The following is a 15,799-nucleotide window of genomic DNA, read 5'->3' as shown; positions in this document are numbered from 1 at the left end:
ATTCTGTAAAGTTGCAAGATATAAAATCAATATACAAAATTATTGCACGTCTATACACAATAAACTAGCTGAAAAAGAAATCAAGTAGGAAACTCTATTTGCAATAGCTTAAAAAAAAAAACACCTTGGAATAAGTGTAAGGAGATGAAAGACCTCTATAAGGAAATCTACAAAACAATGATGAAAGAAACTGAAGAGGATACAAACAAATGCAAAGAAAGACATTCCATGTTCATGGATCAGAAGAGTTAATATTGTTAAAAAATGGCCATACTAGGCCGGGCCTGGTGGCTCACGCCTGTAATCCCAGCACTTTGGGAGGCTGAGGCGGGCGGATCACGAGGTCAGGAGATCGAGATCATCCTGGCTAACACGGTGAAACCCCATCTCTACTAAAAATACAAAAAAAATTATCCGGGCATGGTGGTGGGCGCCTGTACTCCCAGCTACTCGGGAGGCTGAGGCAGGAGAATGGCATGAACCCGGGAGGCGGAGCTTGCAGTGAGCTGAGATTGCGCCTCTGCACTCCAGTCTGGGAGACAGAGAGAGACTTCGTCTCCCCGCCACCCCCCCAAAAAAAATCCTTATTACTAAAATAATTAATTTAAAATAATTAAGTAATTTCAAAATATACTACACAGTTGAAGTAACCAAAACAGGATGGTACTGGCATAAAAACAGCAACACAGACCAATGGAACAGAATAGATATAACCCAGAAATTAATTCACATATCTATAGCCAATCAATTTTTGGAAAAAAAAAATGCCAATAACATTCATTGGGGAAATGCCAAGAACATTCATTGATATTACTGAGAAAAAAAATCAGTATTTACATTCCAATAGTAAGAATATAGTTTGTCACACATTTCTTTACAAATGGAGGGGGGAAGAAGACCAGAATTCATTAGTTTCTTGACAAACCTGATTCCCCCAAATTAATAAAGCACCATCTGCATCATAATACCTTATTCACCTCTCTTGCAAAATCAGTCTTTCTTCCTAAAACTAAAACTGATTTCTGCCTACAAAATGTCATTTTAAGAAAACAAGAACAGGAAAGGCCTGGAGGCTTACGCCTGTAATCCCAGCACTTTGAGAGGCAGCGGCAGGAGGATCCTTGAACCCAGGAGTTTGAGACCAGCCTGGGCAACAAGGCAAGACCTCCTCTCTACAAAAATAATTAGCCGGGCATAGTGACATGAGCCTGTGGTCCCAGTTACTTGGGAGGCTGAGGACCACCTGACCCTGAGAAGTCGAGGCTGCAGTGAGCCATAATCGCACCACTGCACTTCAGCCTGGGTGACACAGCAAGAACCTGTCTCAAAAAAAACAAAAGAACATATGAGATAATAAATGATCTGAGGAAATTAGTATTTTATTATTTAATACTTTTAATGTTTAAATGCATATACAGTAAAATGACCCAGAATTTTTTAAAAAACACACTTAAGTATTTCATAATTAGAGATGGCAAAAAACTTTTAAGCCATCTGATAAGAGAGCTTCCCTTACGTTTTATAAGACCATTGCTGTATTTTGGTACATTTGACTTCGGTACACTTAAACTTCACTTTCAGGAAGACAGAGAGGTAAGTACCTATCCTCACTATACAATGTTTAACTACGTCCTCAACAGTGTGTCTACACCAGCTGGCTGTAAGTTGCATAAGGGCAAAACCTCGTCTTAGTTTCATCTTTTCCCCTCCCCCACCCCCCAAAAAAATCTCGTATAGTGCTTGATATAAGCATGTTAAAGCAACTCTTACCTGATTTTACACCTATTTTTTTGGGAGGGGGGGGTCTTTTTTTTTCCTTTTTTTTTTTTTGGAGAACAGGGTCCTGCTATATTGCCCAGGCAGGTCTCAAACTCCTGGGCTCAAGCCATCCTCCCACCTCTGCCTCCCTGAGAGCTGGGATTACAGGCATGAGCCACCAAGCTCAGCCACTACTTACCTGCTTTTAACAGATGCCTGTTATATAATCAAGTCAAGAAAATTATTAAGTTGCAAAGACTTGAGCTAATCCACCCTTCCTTTTATAGAAAAGGAAACTGACATGTAGAGAAACAAAGTGATTGTCAATGGTATAGTCAAGACTAAAACCTCAGGTCACCTATATTGTTTTCATTACAGTAATACTGGGTTTCCTTCCCATAACTTTTGTAGAATACATATACTGGGTGTTCTAAATAATTCTCTATTCCCTAGTAAGTTGCTATGATAACTAATATCAAAAAAGGTGAAGTCAAAAAGGCAGGAAATACCAATTTTCTCAGAGAAGGGAGATAAACATATTCTAAAAGAGAATGCCCAAGCATTGCTTACACTTTCTTCCACCATCCCCATTAAGCTTTCAAAGGCAATGCCCCCTTTTCTTCCCTTTCTTCTAAACTATTAGGCTACAGATTTCCCACGTTTAACAAAAACAATCCAAGAAGCAGGTGACTCCTGAAATACTGAAATTCCTGAGGGCCACATCTACCAGAGAACTGCTAGCTTTAAGTTTCGGGAGGGAGCACTGGTGGGGAAGGGAGACTTCAAAGGCGTTGCTATACTGATTACTCCTTGCTCTTCACCAGTCATCACCACACTGCTCTGGGCTTCTAAGACCCTTCTTTCTACTCTTCCCTCCTAAACCATTTTACTGTGCTGTTTGAAACCCCCTTCCACTGTGAACCAGCTCCTCTAATCCTCAACTTCTTTACTGAACATTCCTGCCTTTACCTCATCTTCACTAAAACCCGGCTCTTCCTTGAGGATACTGCTTTCCCTGTGCAACTTGCTAAATGAAGGCTCAATCGTTCTCTCATACTCTACACACCTAAGGGAGGCGGGGGGAGGTCAGTACCCACTGCTCACCAAACTTTATTTCAGAGGCCTTGGGCAAAAGTCTTGGCTATTCCACTATGTCATTCTCTATCCTTCCTCATTTCTTCTATCTACCATCCTCCAGTTACCTCACTGCCCTTTACCACAGACTCTTACCCCAGTCTTCCTCTCCACCCCTAGTCCTGCCATCATCCTGGGTGACTTCAATGTTATGAAGAAGTGCAATCCAGTATCACGGCCTCATAGTTTACTTGACCTCACCTCTAGCAATCCTAATCTGACTACACAGTAGGCCTTTGCCTCATGGCCTATCACTGGCCATTATAATCAACCTGAACTGCTATTTCTCTGAAATTCTAAATTCAACATCCCACACACACACACACACACACACACACACCTCCACCCTGCTATCCCGCGCATTCATTCTTTCTCTCTCTCCCCTCCTCTGACCACAATCTCCAATCATTCTGGCATGTATTTATTCCTACTACTCTTGGTTCTTAAACCTAATTTGGGCCTTGAGTTCACTGACCATCTACTCTCCTCCTACCTCTCCTACCTTTTTCTATTCACATCCTTCAACTTAGATGCCACAGTCCATCACTTCAAATTACTCTCTCGCTATCAGCCTCGACTTTCTTGACTTACTGTCCTTCCATAGGGCCCACCTACCAAAACACATCCTTGAGTCACTACAACCATTTGCCTTCTCTGAATCCATACCTAGGTTGTTTGGCACAGTCAAAGAAAAGTCACCCTACCATTGAGACCACCTTTCGACCTTGATTAGGCTCCTAATACAATGCCTTTGGTTTCCCTAGTCAGAGGTATTGCAGACCTCTTCCACCCAATCATGACCTAGTTCATTCCTAGCAAATGAACTAACATACTGCTTTAAAGAATAAACATAAACCAGCAAATAATTCCCTCAACTTTCAGCCACAAAACCCTAACAGTATGAATACCCACACTTTCCTTTCCACTCACTACAATCAAAGCTGTATCCTTCCTTGTAATGCTAATTCTTCCACCTGAACCAGGGAGCACATTCCCTATCCCCTTCTGACTTTCTGCCAGCACCTGTAATCAGATTTTCCCCTTCTCATCTTAAAAAAAGAAAAAAAAAAAAAAAAGGCCCTTCCTCCACTACATACTCTCCTTCCTGCTTGCTAATCTTTTAATTTTTCTCCAGTAAAACATTCAAACTTAAGAGTAATCAACATTTACTACTGATTTGCTCAAATCTCATTCACTTCTCAATCCTAGCCATGCCCAAGCACACACCATTTGCCGCTGTCATGCCAACACCTTCCCGCCTTTTTGACCAACTTGCAATCCTTAACTGACCTCTCTAGTATTTGATAATTTTGACCTTCCACCTTCAAGTAGTCCTCTTCTCTTGATTCTCCCCAGTTGATATCTGGGGCTTTAATTTCTATCTCTAAGCCCACGACAGACACATACAGCCAAGATCTCTCTCAAGAGCTGCATATGTATAATATCCATAACTTACTGGATATCTTAAAGGTATGTACATCAATACCAACATATTCAAAACCGAATTTGTATCTTCCTTCTTAAATCTACTTTAATCTCTCATGTTCCCTATCTGTTTCTCATACTGCCATCCATACATGTGCACATGCCAAGAATGAAATCCAGGGTTCCTGGGGTCATCTTTACTTCTTCCCCTCATCCTTTACGTCCTTATCCATCAAACACCAAGTCCTATGTCTCTGTGCTCATCCCACTGCCTCAATGTTCATAATCTCCTCTTTCTTACATTACAGCAACTGGTCTACCACTGTTCCAATGGTGATGAGCTGGACTGTACTGCTGAAGCACCAGCACTTACATACATAAGCATATTCAGTAAATTTATCCTAATCACTATTTTAGAGAAAACGTAGCCAAATCAGAATACTAATAAAGAGCACATGTGCAAATCACCTTATGCAAATCAGGTATGTGTAAAATGGATAGTCAAAAGAAAAAAAGGAGAATTGGTACTTTTCAAAATAATTCATAATAGCATAACTCAATTTATACTTTTCAACAAAAAGTCTACACTCAATATGCCTAACTTTATACCTACCACTGGAAAAGTACTATACTATATTGAAATATTTAAAACATGCTACAGAAATGTTCTTTAAAAATTAAATATGATAATTTCTGGGATAACAAAAACACATCTGAAAATATTTTAATATCTCTTGCTCTTCATGTTATCAAGAAAAACAAGTGAAATAAATAAATAAATAGGTACTAAAGTCAATTCTTATAAACAAAAATATTTTCTATTAATAGTTCCATAGTGCATTATAAAAGTGTAACTGTGTGGAAAAGTTAAGGGTGAATGCTGAGTGCAAGAGAGTTAGAAAAACCACTACAACCTTTAAGTGAGAAAGTGGAGAAGACTTCTTATCAATGTGACATATTAGACACTATAAACATAACATAAAACACAAAATGTAGTGGAATGTTCCCTAAGTCAAAAAGTGGTATGAAAGCACAAAATGCATATAGATTGGATTACCTGAAGTTTTACTCAGCTCTGCTGAAAATATAGCAGATGGTGATCTGTCCTCCTTTTCTGTATCAGAAGGAAGATTTTTCTCAGCTTCTTTCATAAGAACTTTGGGTTTAACTATGCCGCCTATCTCTGCTTGAGTGGTCAAAGCAGAAACATCTGGAGGCAATAAGAGCACCTTTGATGTAGCAGACCCATTTTTGGAAAAGTCATCTGAGAAACTGATTTTCTCTTCAACTTTGGGTTGTATGTTCTTCAAAGAAAGGTCATGGGGCAATTCTGTGCAAGGCAATGACCCAGCTCCACCCGGGGCATTAGCAATTTCACTTTTGTGGGATACTTCTAGGTCAGTATATTCCCTGGCTAATTTAGAAAATGAATCAGTTTTAGAACTGATCAGTGTAGGGAACTCATCTATAATTTCAATTGGAGATGAATCTGAAAATGTTTCAGTTTCTCTTACTTGTGCTTCCTTCGAAAGAAATAAGTCATCATCTGAATAAACTGCAGTACTGAGCTCCTCCATCTGCAAAGGAATTTTCTCCTTTTTGCTCAATGTTGAAACTTCATCAGGTAACAGGGTATCTTTTGTGTTATCTAAATTGAGCTTAAAAGATTCCAAATATGGCTTTCCTCCCTCAGGTGGTAAAGCACTAAGTTTTTCCTTATTTTCATGTTCTATCATTGACTCAAATGAAGTTTCAGGGAGATTTTCTTTCACAAGCATCACAGCTTCATCTTGTTTTTGTGGAACGTCAGGTATGGAATCATCACTAAATAAGTCAACTGGTTCAGAATCAGGTGAGGAATCTTCAACTAGCTCAGAATGATCAGGCACTGGCTGTTCAACTTTTGCCATTTCTGAATAATCAGAGAAATCTGGAGTTGGTTCAGCAGAAAGCTTTGTTTCTTTAATTAAATCACATGCAATAGATATATAAGGAGCTTCTGTTTCTTGAACAGCTGCATTAATGCTTTCAGGCTCTTTAATTTCTTCCTTTATTCCTGATACTTTTTTTAGTGATACACTCATGGCCTCTTCGTATGGTGGGGGGTTTTCAGGCTCATGTATTATGCTTTCATAATTAACTGAAGAAGCTTCTAATGGTGATGAGCTGGGCTGTACCGCCGAAGCACCAGCACTAGGAACTGCAGAATTCAATGGTGCTTCCATAACAATGTCAGGCAAAACTGGCGAAGGAGTAGCTTCTGATTCTTCAAATGATGGGCAAAGCTGTGCTGCAGGATAGAGGGACTCTTGCATAACTTCTGATGTTTGAACCAAGTCCATTTTTGTTTCATAAGCAATCTTTGTACCAGTAACTTCATTCAATTCACTTTCACATGCTTCCTGTACTAAATCTGGAGTCAGGCCTTCAGGCATGTTTGCCACTACTTCCTCAGTCACCTTTCCTAAATTATCTGTTGTGACATAATCTGTCTCAGAATCCTGTGCTGCTACAAGAAAAGGGTTTGATGTTTTGGTGCTAGTATTCTTCTCTGTTACTATTTGGGCCTTCTTTTCTTCTATTTTTTTTTCATCGGTCTTATTTTCTGAAGTATGATCTCCTAACAAAGGAAAAATGTTTGTTGCAATGCTCTCAGTTGCTGCTGGGTTAAAAGGAGCACATGTGATATATGCTCCTGAACGATCCTTTATAGCTTCTGGTGTACTGGGGAAAGAAGTATCATCATTACTACTCTCACTATCTTTTTCGTGATTAGTTTGCTCAAGGCTATCTGCAAAACCTTTTTTATCCACTTTACTTTCCAACTTGCTCTCGATTTTACCTCCAGCAGCCAACACATCACTATCTTCCTTACTATCTTTCACTTCCCATACTCGCTCAAATGGTTTGAAGTCTGCGTATTCCTCCCTCATAGGAGCTTCCACTGCAATTCTCTTTTCATTAAAACTGTCTTTTGCTTTTTCTAAAGACATAACTTCATCCTCTTCTTTAACCAATTTAGTAAGAGCTATAGGCAACTCTTGTTGATTATGAAGGATGTTATTACTAACTAAATTCTCTTCTTCTTTATTTTTCACGATTATTTCTTCCCTAGGATTTGCTACTATTATGGCAGATTCTGCTTTTGGAGAGACACTGAATGATGATCCCATTTCTGAGTATTCTAATTCTGAAAACTCTGTTAAATCTCTATCTACAAGTGGAGTTTTTGCCTTCTCTGAGAACTCTTTAGAAGCTTCATTGACAGTTTCTTGAAGTGTTCCTTCGGTGGGTAATACTGTTGACAAATTACCAAGGTATTCATGTTCTTTAAAAGAAGCAGCTGAGAGAGGAGACAGAGAAGGAAGAGAAGCAGCAGTTTCAAGCAGGACAGATGGGAAATCCTCTTGACCAGCCGAAATAGTGTTACCTGGCTGCTCCTTCAAGTCCATAATATTTTCTGTGACCATGGACAGAAAGGAAAGTTAGAGAATGCCAGTGTTCTCAGAGTTAATGCAAGTTTTATGACAGATTCAAAATAGTGTTAGTAAAGACTTATTGTTTATTAAAATGAAATGTTAATAGCAATTAATAAGTAACAATAGAGTAGACTTTAATCATTACTGAAAATATTAAGCTACTGTAAATATAACATATGCATGGCTACAGAGGCAATTACATGCTATGCAAAGACAAATCAAGTCTGAGTAAACCTCAAATGTTATCAACTAAGATACTAAGAGCTAGTTTTAGAGAAGAGAAGAATATCTGCGAAAAGAGTTTGAGTGACAGTATAGGAAAGAAGGGGCACTGGGTAATTAAATGCCATAGACTGGTATTTATTTACAGGAAAGTCTTTCTGGCTATACTCAAACTATATTTGGAGAAAGGGAATTGTAAATATGTAAATGTAATTCAAGGGTCCAAGAATTCCTTATGTACTTCCAAGTGTTCATCGGATTTTGCTCATTTTTTCCTTGGGCATACCATATCAAATGCAAATTTCAACTTTTCCAGTAGACAGACATTCTTGGAACCATGCTAATTTTTAGTAAATCCAAGCTACTCTGCATAGAGTTAACACACTAAAAAGTTAAAGTTAGAATACAGAGAGGATAAAAGGCTGGCAGAAAAGAACTTGCCTGCAGAGGAGCGTATCACAGGCTCAGATGCAGCAGGAAGAGCAAAAAGGGTCTCATCTGAAAAACAAATAGAATATAACCTCAGCAGAAATAAAGACAGACTGAAAGGAGACTAAAGATCAGAGGAGCAAGCCAGGGTTCAGTTTGTAATAAGTTAACAAAAAACTTTACAGAGAAAGGGCCAAGATCAAAAGGAAGTCAGAAAAAGAAGTGCCATTAATTCAGGTTAAATCATCACATATATTATAAAATTAATTAAATGTTATCCATAGAACCTATCATTTTTCAAGACGCAATACAACCTGTTTATGTTAAAGAAACTTATGAATCAAAGTGGCTTTAAAATACTGTTCTACTTAACGTATCACATCCAAAGCTTTCACAAAGGTTTTCATATAGGTAAATTGTCTTGTTCTATTCAAGCCAAAAATAAAAAGCTGAATTTGAATAAAATTAACAACTACAAATGTTTAATCTTTTGTTACTGGCATATGTTTAATTTAGAAAAACACTTTTAAAGAATTACGCATTTTCTCTTACATTCTAAGTTGTTACAGTCATTGTACCCTGTTCTTTGAAGACATTAGTCCTGTGCCAACGTCCAAATGCCAGAGTCCAAAATACAAAAAAAATAATAATAATAATTAACTGCCTTTAGGACAACACTATTATTGGTGTTATTTAAAATTAACCTAAGTGAGGGCTACTTGCTATTTGTATACACAACTAGTGAGAGACAGACAATTCAATTCCAGAGCCCATTTCCTTAATCACTGTATGTTACAGAACTGAATGCTTATATCTCCTCCAAAACTCATGTTAAAGCCCCAACCCGGAATGTGACAGTATCTGAAGATGGGGACTTTGGGAGGTGATTAGGGTTAAATGCAGTCGGGGGGGGGGGGGGGGGGGCCAGGGCCGAGGGGATTAGTGCCCTTATAGGAAGAGACACCAGAGAGCTTGCTGTCATGCTCCCTGTCTCCCCAGGCACACATAAGAGGTCATGTGAGCACACAATGAGATGGTGGTCACCTATAAGCCAGGAGAAGAGGCCTCAGAAAGAAATCTACCTTGCCAGCACCTTGATCTTAGACTCACCAGCCTCCAGAACTGTGAAAAGTAAATTTCTGTTCAGCCACCCAGCCTATGGTACTTTGTTACAGCAGCCCAAGCTAACAAACACACTCTATATTGGTAATATTAACTTTGTACAATGTCATCTTGAACCTGCAGTTGGGAGACCCTAAGCTGTAGGGAAAAGAAAGAAAGATCAGACTGTTACTGTGTCCATGTAGAAAGGGAAGACACAAGAAATTCCATTTTGACCTGCAGCTGAAAAACTACTTTGCTTAAATGCTGTTAATTTGTAACTTTGCCCCAGCCACTTTGCCCCACCTTGTGCTCACAGAAACATGTGTTGTATGGAATCAAGGTTTAAGGGATCTAGGGCTGTGCAGGACATGCCTTGTTAACAAAATGTTTACAAGGAGTATGCTTGGCAAAAGTCATCACCATTCTCTAGTCTCAATAAACCAGGGGCACAATGCACTGCGAAAAGCCACAGGGACCTCTGCCTTGGAAAACCGGGTATTGTCCAAGGTTTCTCCCCATGTCATAGTCTGAAATATGGCCTCATGGGATGAGAAAGACCTGACCGTCCCCCAGCCAGACACCCATAAAGGGTCTGTGCTGAGGTGGATTAAAGAGGAAAGCCTCTTGCAGTTGAGATAGAGGAAGGCCACTGTCTCCTGCCTGCCCCTGGGAACTGAATGTCTCAGTATAAAACCCGACTGTACATTTGTTCAATTCAGAGATAGGAGAAAAACTGCCCTCCACTGAGATGTTTGGGCGGAGAGAAACATAATCTGGCCTGCGTGCACATCCAGGCATAGTACCTCCCCTTGAATTTAATTATGACACAGATTCTTTTGCTCACATGTTTTCTTGCTGACCGTTTCCTTATTATCACCCTGCTCTCCTACCACACTCCTCTTGCTGAGATAATGAAAATAATCAATAAAAACTGAGGGAACTCAGAGACCGGTGCTGGTGCAGGTCCTTGGTATGCTGAGTACCGGTCTCCTGGGCCCACTGTTGTTTCTCTATACTTGGTGTCTTATTTCTTTTCTCAGTCTCTCGTCCCACCTGACGAGATATACCCACAAGTGTAGAGGGGGAGGCCTCCTCTTCACTAAGCTAAAGATCTTCTACAGTTTACACTAGAGAAAGGCCTCTACCATCAGACAATTTGAAAGAGCCTGAGAGATGACTGGAAGGTAATATTCCTTGAACAGATTGAACCTAATAAATTTAGACAATTTCATCTGGATGGACAAGCTAGACAAGGCTGATCAAAACAGATAAAAGTCCAAGAGATGTAGCTAGCATGAATATGGACTTACCTTCCAAGCGTATTACCCTTAATGAATTAGGAGAGCTAATTTCACAAGGCCCTATATATTTTAGATAAATATATACTGGGCATGATGTCATTTAAAGGATTCTTAGATGAGGGCGATGACAGGAAATTTATGATGTGTGTTTAAAAGGGTTTCCTCCAACCTAGAGCAATAGGTAGGATGGGCTATCCAGTCAAAGGAGTAACATAATGGCTTATAAGATTTTTAAATAAAGTGCATATATATGTGTACACATTTTTAAAAGATTACTTGCTATGTGATCTTAAATTACAGTTTCTCATTTGTAAAATGATGGAAAGTTCCCTTCAGCTAAAATAATGAATTATTAGCTTGTATAAAACTGAAATTTGAGGGTCAAAGAGCAAAACCAAATAATTGCACAGCTGCTCCATCTAAACAAGAGTTAGCCAATTCTTAACAAAATAGTTGCCTTTTTTATCTAGACAATATAGTTAAAAGCCATTAATTCAGAGGCTTGTCTATCTGGAAAGTGAATTAGAAACACGTATTATTTTTAAAATTAGTGGGAAAACAAACTACATCTAAATTTGTGCCATAATTTTGAAGTATTTTTTTTAACATACTGTACTCTTATTCTTACCTAGTACAATAATCTCTTATAATAAAAACTATATTCCTGGAATTTTTCTAAGTAAAAAAGTTTTCAAATTGGTATTTCAAAGATTCATTATGTTTAAGAAAAAAAGAAAAATCTTCATTTTGTAAAATGGGATTAAATCCAGAGTTAACCATAAAACAAATACTACATTTCTAAAAGCTCTCAAAAAAAATAAATAAATAATCCAGAATAGTTATCTTCTGGGCCTTCAAGAATACAGCTCAGACTCCTAATAAGGCAATCATGGGTCATGAAACTGAATTGCCTAAGTTCAAATCACAAATCCATCACTTATAACGGTGTAACTCTTAGCCTTTCTGTGCCTCATGAAATTTGTAAAGTAAGGATAATAACAGTACCCACCTCAAAAATGTTGTGAAGGAGGGAGAGGAAAAGAAAAAAGAAGTAACAACCTGCCCTAAGTCACAGAGCTAGGAGGCCAGAGGGTCAGAATTCAAAACATCTAATTCCCAAGTCTTTGTGCTTTGTTACTATTATTTTTTAGCTAGGCTTCCTCAAAGCATAAGATGTGCTTCATCTGAAGGATGTGTTTATGTACGAGTACAACTGGTACAATCCTTCTCACTGTATCAGCCCCTCAAGTCTGTTCACCTCAAACAAGGTAAATTGTCACCCAGTAAATACCTTGTAATTAGCAGAAATATTGCATTGATCAATTGCTTCTATTCTACAATATAACAACATTTATGGAAACATTAATGTGGGACAGGTACTGTGCTGAGCCGGCACATATGTTTCAGAAGTTCATTCAGTTCTCAAAACTACCCTGTAAGGTAGGTACTACTCTTACCTCGTTTCACATATGAGAAAACACAGGCATTTAAATCGTATCTAATGATAATATTAGAAAAAACCTGCATTTTAAAACCACAGAACTTCTGCTTCTGGCTATGAGATTAATTACAACAGACTAATTCTTCCAATATAAGCAACTAAAAATATGGGCAAAATACTGGAAGCAACTATCTTGAGACACGGACAACAGGCAGGACAGCAGTGTGAATTCTGAGGAAAGGGAAACCTGCGAGATGACTACCCTGCTTTCTGTCTGAAGGCACATTCTGGTCTACAGTACAGAGAGAAGCCCAAGAACACCGCAAACTCTTGCTAAGCTAAGGAGACTGAGGAGTTGTCTGGAATTTGTGGGACAGGGTAACATACAAAGAAAAGCTTCACAGAAAAGGAGCTCCAAAAATCTGGATAGGGGTTCCTCTTAAACCTCTGGGTGAATACTACGCTGCATGTGCACAGCACAAGACTCGGCAAAGCCTAGCCAAGAAACCTATGGTAGATCTGCAAGCTAACTGGATTGTATCAAAGGTCAGAAAGTGCTGGAAGACCTGACCTAAAAATTCTGACCAGGCAGAGAGGAAAGATCTCACTAAACACCTCAAGCAGGACTACACTAAGCCTAAAGGACACTCTAGACCAAGAGTCAGCAAACCATGGCTCATGAGCCCACACTGTATCGGAACACAGCCATGCCCATTCACTTCTGTACTGTCTATAGCTACTTTTGCACAATAAAAACAGAGATGAACAGTTTAGACAAAGGCTGTATGGCCCACAAGCCTAAAATATTTACTCTAACTGGCCCTGTAAGTCTGCAGACCCCCGCCTCTAGACCCACCCTCACTTTACAACCAAAACTTGAAAGGATCAAAATGATTTTCCAGCAAATTAACTGCCTGCCAGAACAAAGTTAAAACCACCGAATCCATGACATACAGTATAAAACAAAAAACTACTGGACATGTAAAGCAGCAAGAAAACATGACCATAAATAAGAAAGAATAGCAAATATAAACAAATAACGTAGATGTTGGATTTGCACTTTTTTTTTTGAGGTGGAGTCTCACTCTGTCTCTCAGGCTGGAGTACAGTGGGGCTATCTTGGCTCACTGCAACCTCCACCTCCCAGGTTCAAGCAATTCTCCTGCCTCAGCCTCTGAGTAACTGGGATTACAGGTGTCCGCCATCACACCCAGCTAATTTTTGTATTTTTAGTAGAGACAGGGTTTCACCATGTTGGCCAGGCTGGTCTCAAATTCCTGACCTCAAGTGATTTGCCAGCCTCAGCCTCCCAAAGTGCTGGAATTACAAGCGTGAACTTCCACACCTGGCCTGGATTAGCAAATTATTAAAATGAAAATTAAAATAGCTATTAAGATATTAAGTACAGAAAGAGACATATAGAGAAGACAGGGAATCTTGGTGGAGAAATATAGACTAAAGGACCAAATGGAGATGCTAGAACTGTAAATTATATTAACTGAAAAAAATAATCACTAGATGAACTTAAAGGCAGTTTAGACAATACAGAAAAAAGATTTATTGATAAACAAACTTAAAGAAAGATCAACAGAAATTATCCAAACTGAAACACAGCAAGGGAAAAGCGCAAGTGAAAAAAGGAACAGTGCCTCAGTGCTGAGAGACAATCAAGGAGTTAAAATACCTGTAATTGCAGTCCCCTTAAAAAGCAACAGTGGGCCGGGTGCAGTGGCTCACGAGGTCACGAATTCGAGACCAGCCTGACCAACATGGTGAAACCCTATCTCTGCTAAAAATACAAAAATTAGCTGGGGGCGCGTGCCTGTAATCCCAGCTACTCAGGAGGCTGAGGCAGGAGAATTGCTTGAACCCAGGAAGCAGAGGTTGCAGTAAGCCGAGATCACGTCACTGCACTCCAGCCTGGATGACAGAGCAAGAATCCGTCTCAAAAAAAAAAAAAAAACAAAAGCAACAGTGGCCAGGCATGGTAGCTCATGCCTATAACCCCAGCACTTTGGGAGGTCAAAGTGGGAGAAGCACTTGAGGTCAGGAGTTGGACACCAGTTTGGACAACACAGTGAGACCGTATCTCTACAGAAAACTTAAAAATTAGCCGGTGTAGTGGTGCACACCTTTAGTTCTAGCAACTCAGGATGCTGAGGTGGGAGGATCACTCAAGCCCAGGAGTTTGAGGCTGTAACATGTCATGATCACGCCACTGCACTCCCGCCTGGACAACACAGTAAGACCCTGTCTCTTTAAAAAAAAAAAAACTGAAGAAATTAAAAAAAAAAGATAAAATGGTCTTAAGTAATGCTTAGAGAGAAATTTATAGCTTTTAAATGCTTTTAGAAAAAAGGCTTAAAATCAAAGTGTAAAGCTTCCACTTTAAAAGAGCAAGTTAAATCCAAACAAGTAAAAGAAAATAAGTAGTAAAGAGCAGAAACCAATGATAGAAAACAGATTTTAAAAAATCAATGAAACAAAAAGTTGCTTCCCTGAAAAGATCAACAGAATTGACAATCACCTAAAATGATCAAGAGAGACAGAGACTGAGAGACAGAGAGAGGAAGCAAGTGTTGAAAATAAAAGAGGGACTATTACTGTAGGTCCTAAAAACATAAGAGAACATTATGTACAAATTCATGGCAATAAATTAGACAACTTAGATGAGTAGACAATTTCCTTGATGTCTACTTATCAAAATGAAATAGACAAGTTTCTTTATACCCAGTCATCAAAATGAAATAGATGCATTCCTTGAAAGACACAAATTACCAAAACTGACACAAGCAGAAATCAAAAATCAGAATAGCCCTATGTGACTATACTTGTAATTTAAAACCTCCACGAAGAAAACGCCAAGCACAGATGGAGTACATAATCATTAGTGAATTTTATAAAACATCTAATCAATAGTACCAACCTTACACAAACTCTTTCAGCATATAAAGGAAAAGCAAACTCTTCCCCAAAATTTTTATAGATTTATGCATTAATACCAAAACCAGAGAAGGATATTACAAGAAAATTAAAATTAATTTATATAATATTATTCCTTATAACCACACATGCAAAAAATCTCCAATAAAATAGTAGCAGATTGAATCCAGCAACTCATAAAAAGTATAATAATCACCAAATGGGGTTTAATTCCAGGAAGGTAAGATTGATTTAACATTCAAAATCAAACAATAGGCCATGAGCAGTGGCTCATGCCCGTAATCCCAGCACTTTGGGAGGCGGAGGCGGGCAGACCACTTGAGGCCAAGAGTTTGAGACCAGCGTGGGCAACATGGTAAGACCCTGTCTCCACTAAAAATACGAAAATTACCCAGGTGTGGTGGCGTGCACCTGTAGTCCCAGCGACTCGGGAGGCTGAGGCATGACAAACGCTTGAAACCAGGAGGCAGAGGTTGCAGTGAGCCAAGATCGTGCCACTGCACTCCAGCCCAGGTAAGAGAGCGAGACTCTGTCTCAAAAAAAAAAAAAAAAAAAAAAAAAAA

At 39.0% G+C, this 15,799-nt stretch overlaps 1 protein-coding gene across 3 annotated transcripts in view; it reads right to left on the bottom strand.

The window, feature by feature from the left end:
- Positions 1-15,799, bottom strand: part of RTN4 (reticulon 4) — an 80,056-nt gene that overhangs the window by 49,306 nt on the left and 14,951 nt on the right. For 2 of the 3 annotated variants that reach the window (XM_050754624.1, XM_050754626.1), the window contains exons 2-3: positions 8,460-8,516; positions 5,375-7,777 (exon numbers count right to left, since the gene is read on the bottom strand). The exons of the other annotated variant lie outside the window; for it this stretch is intronic. In XM_050754624.1, the coding sequence (XP_050610581.1) occupies positions 5,375-7,777; positions 8,460-8,516 (2,460 nt within the window). The remainder of the gene's footprint in view (positions 1-5,374; positions 7,778-8,459; positions 8,517-15,799) is intronic. 3 annotated transcript variants of the gene reach the window in all.

This window comes from Macaca thibetana, chromosome 13, assembly GCF_024542745.1.
Source record: "Macaca thibetana thibetana isolate TM-01 chromosome 13, ASM2454274v1, whole genome shotgun sequence".
Lineage (NCBI taxonomy): Eukaryota > Metazoa > Chordata > Mammalia > Primates > Cercopithecidae > Macaca > Macaca thibetana.
This window is presented reverse-complemented; position numbering and strand designations above follow the sequence as displayed.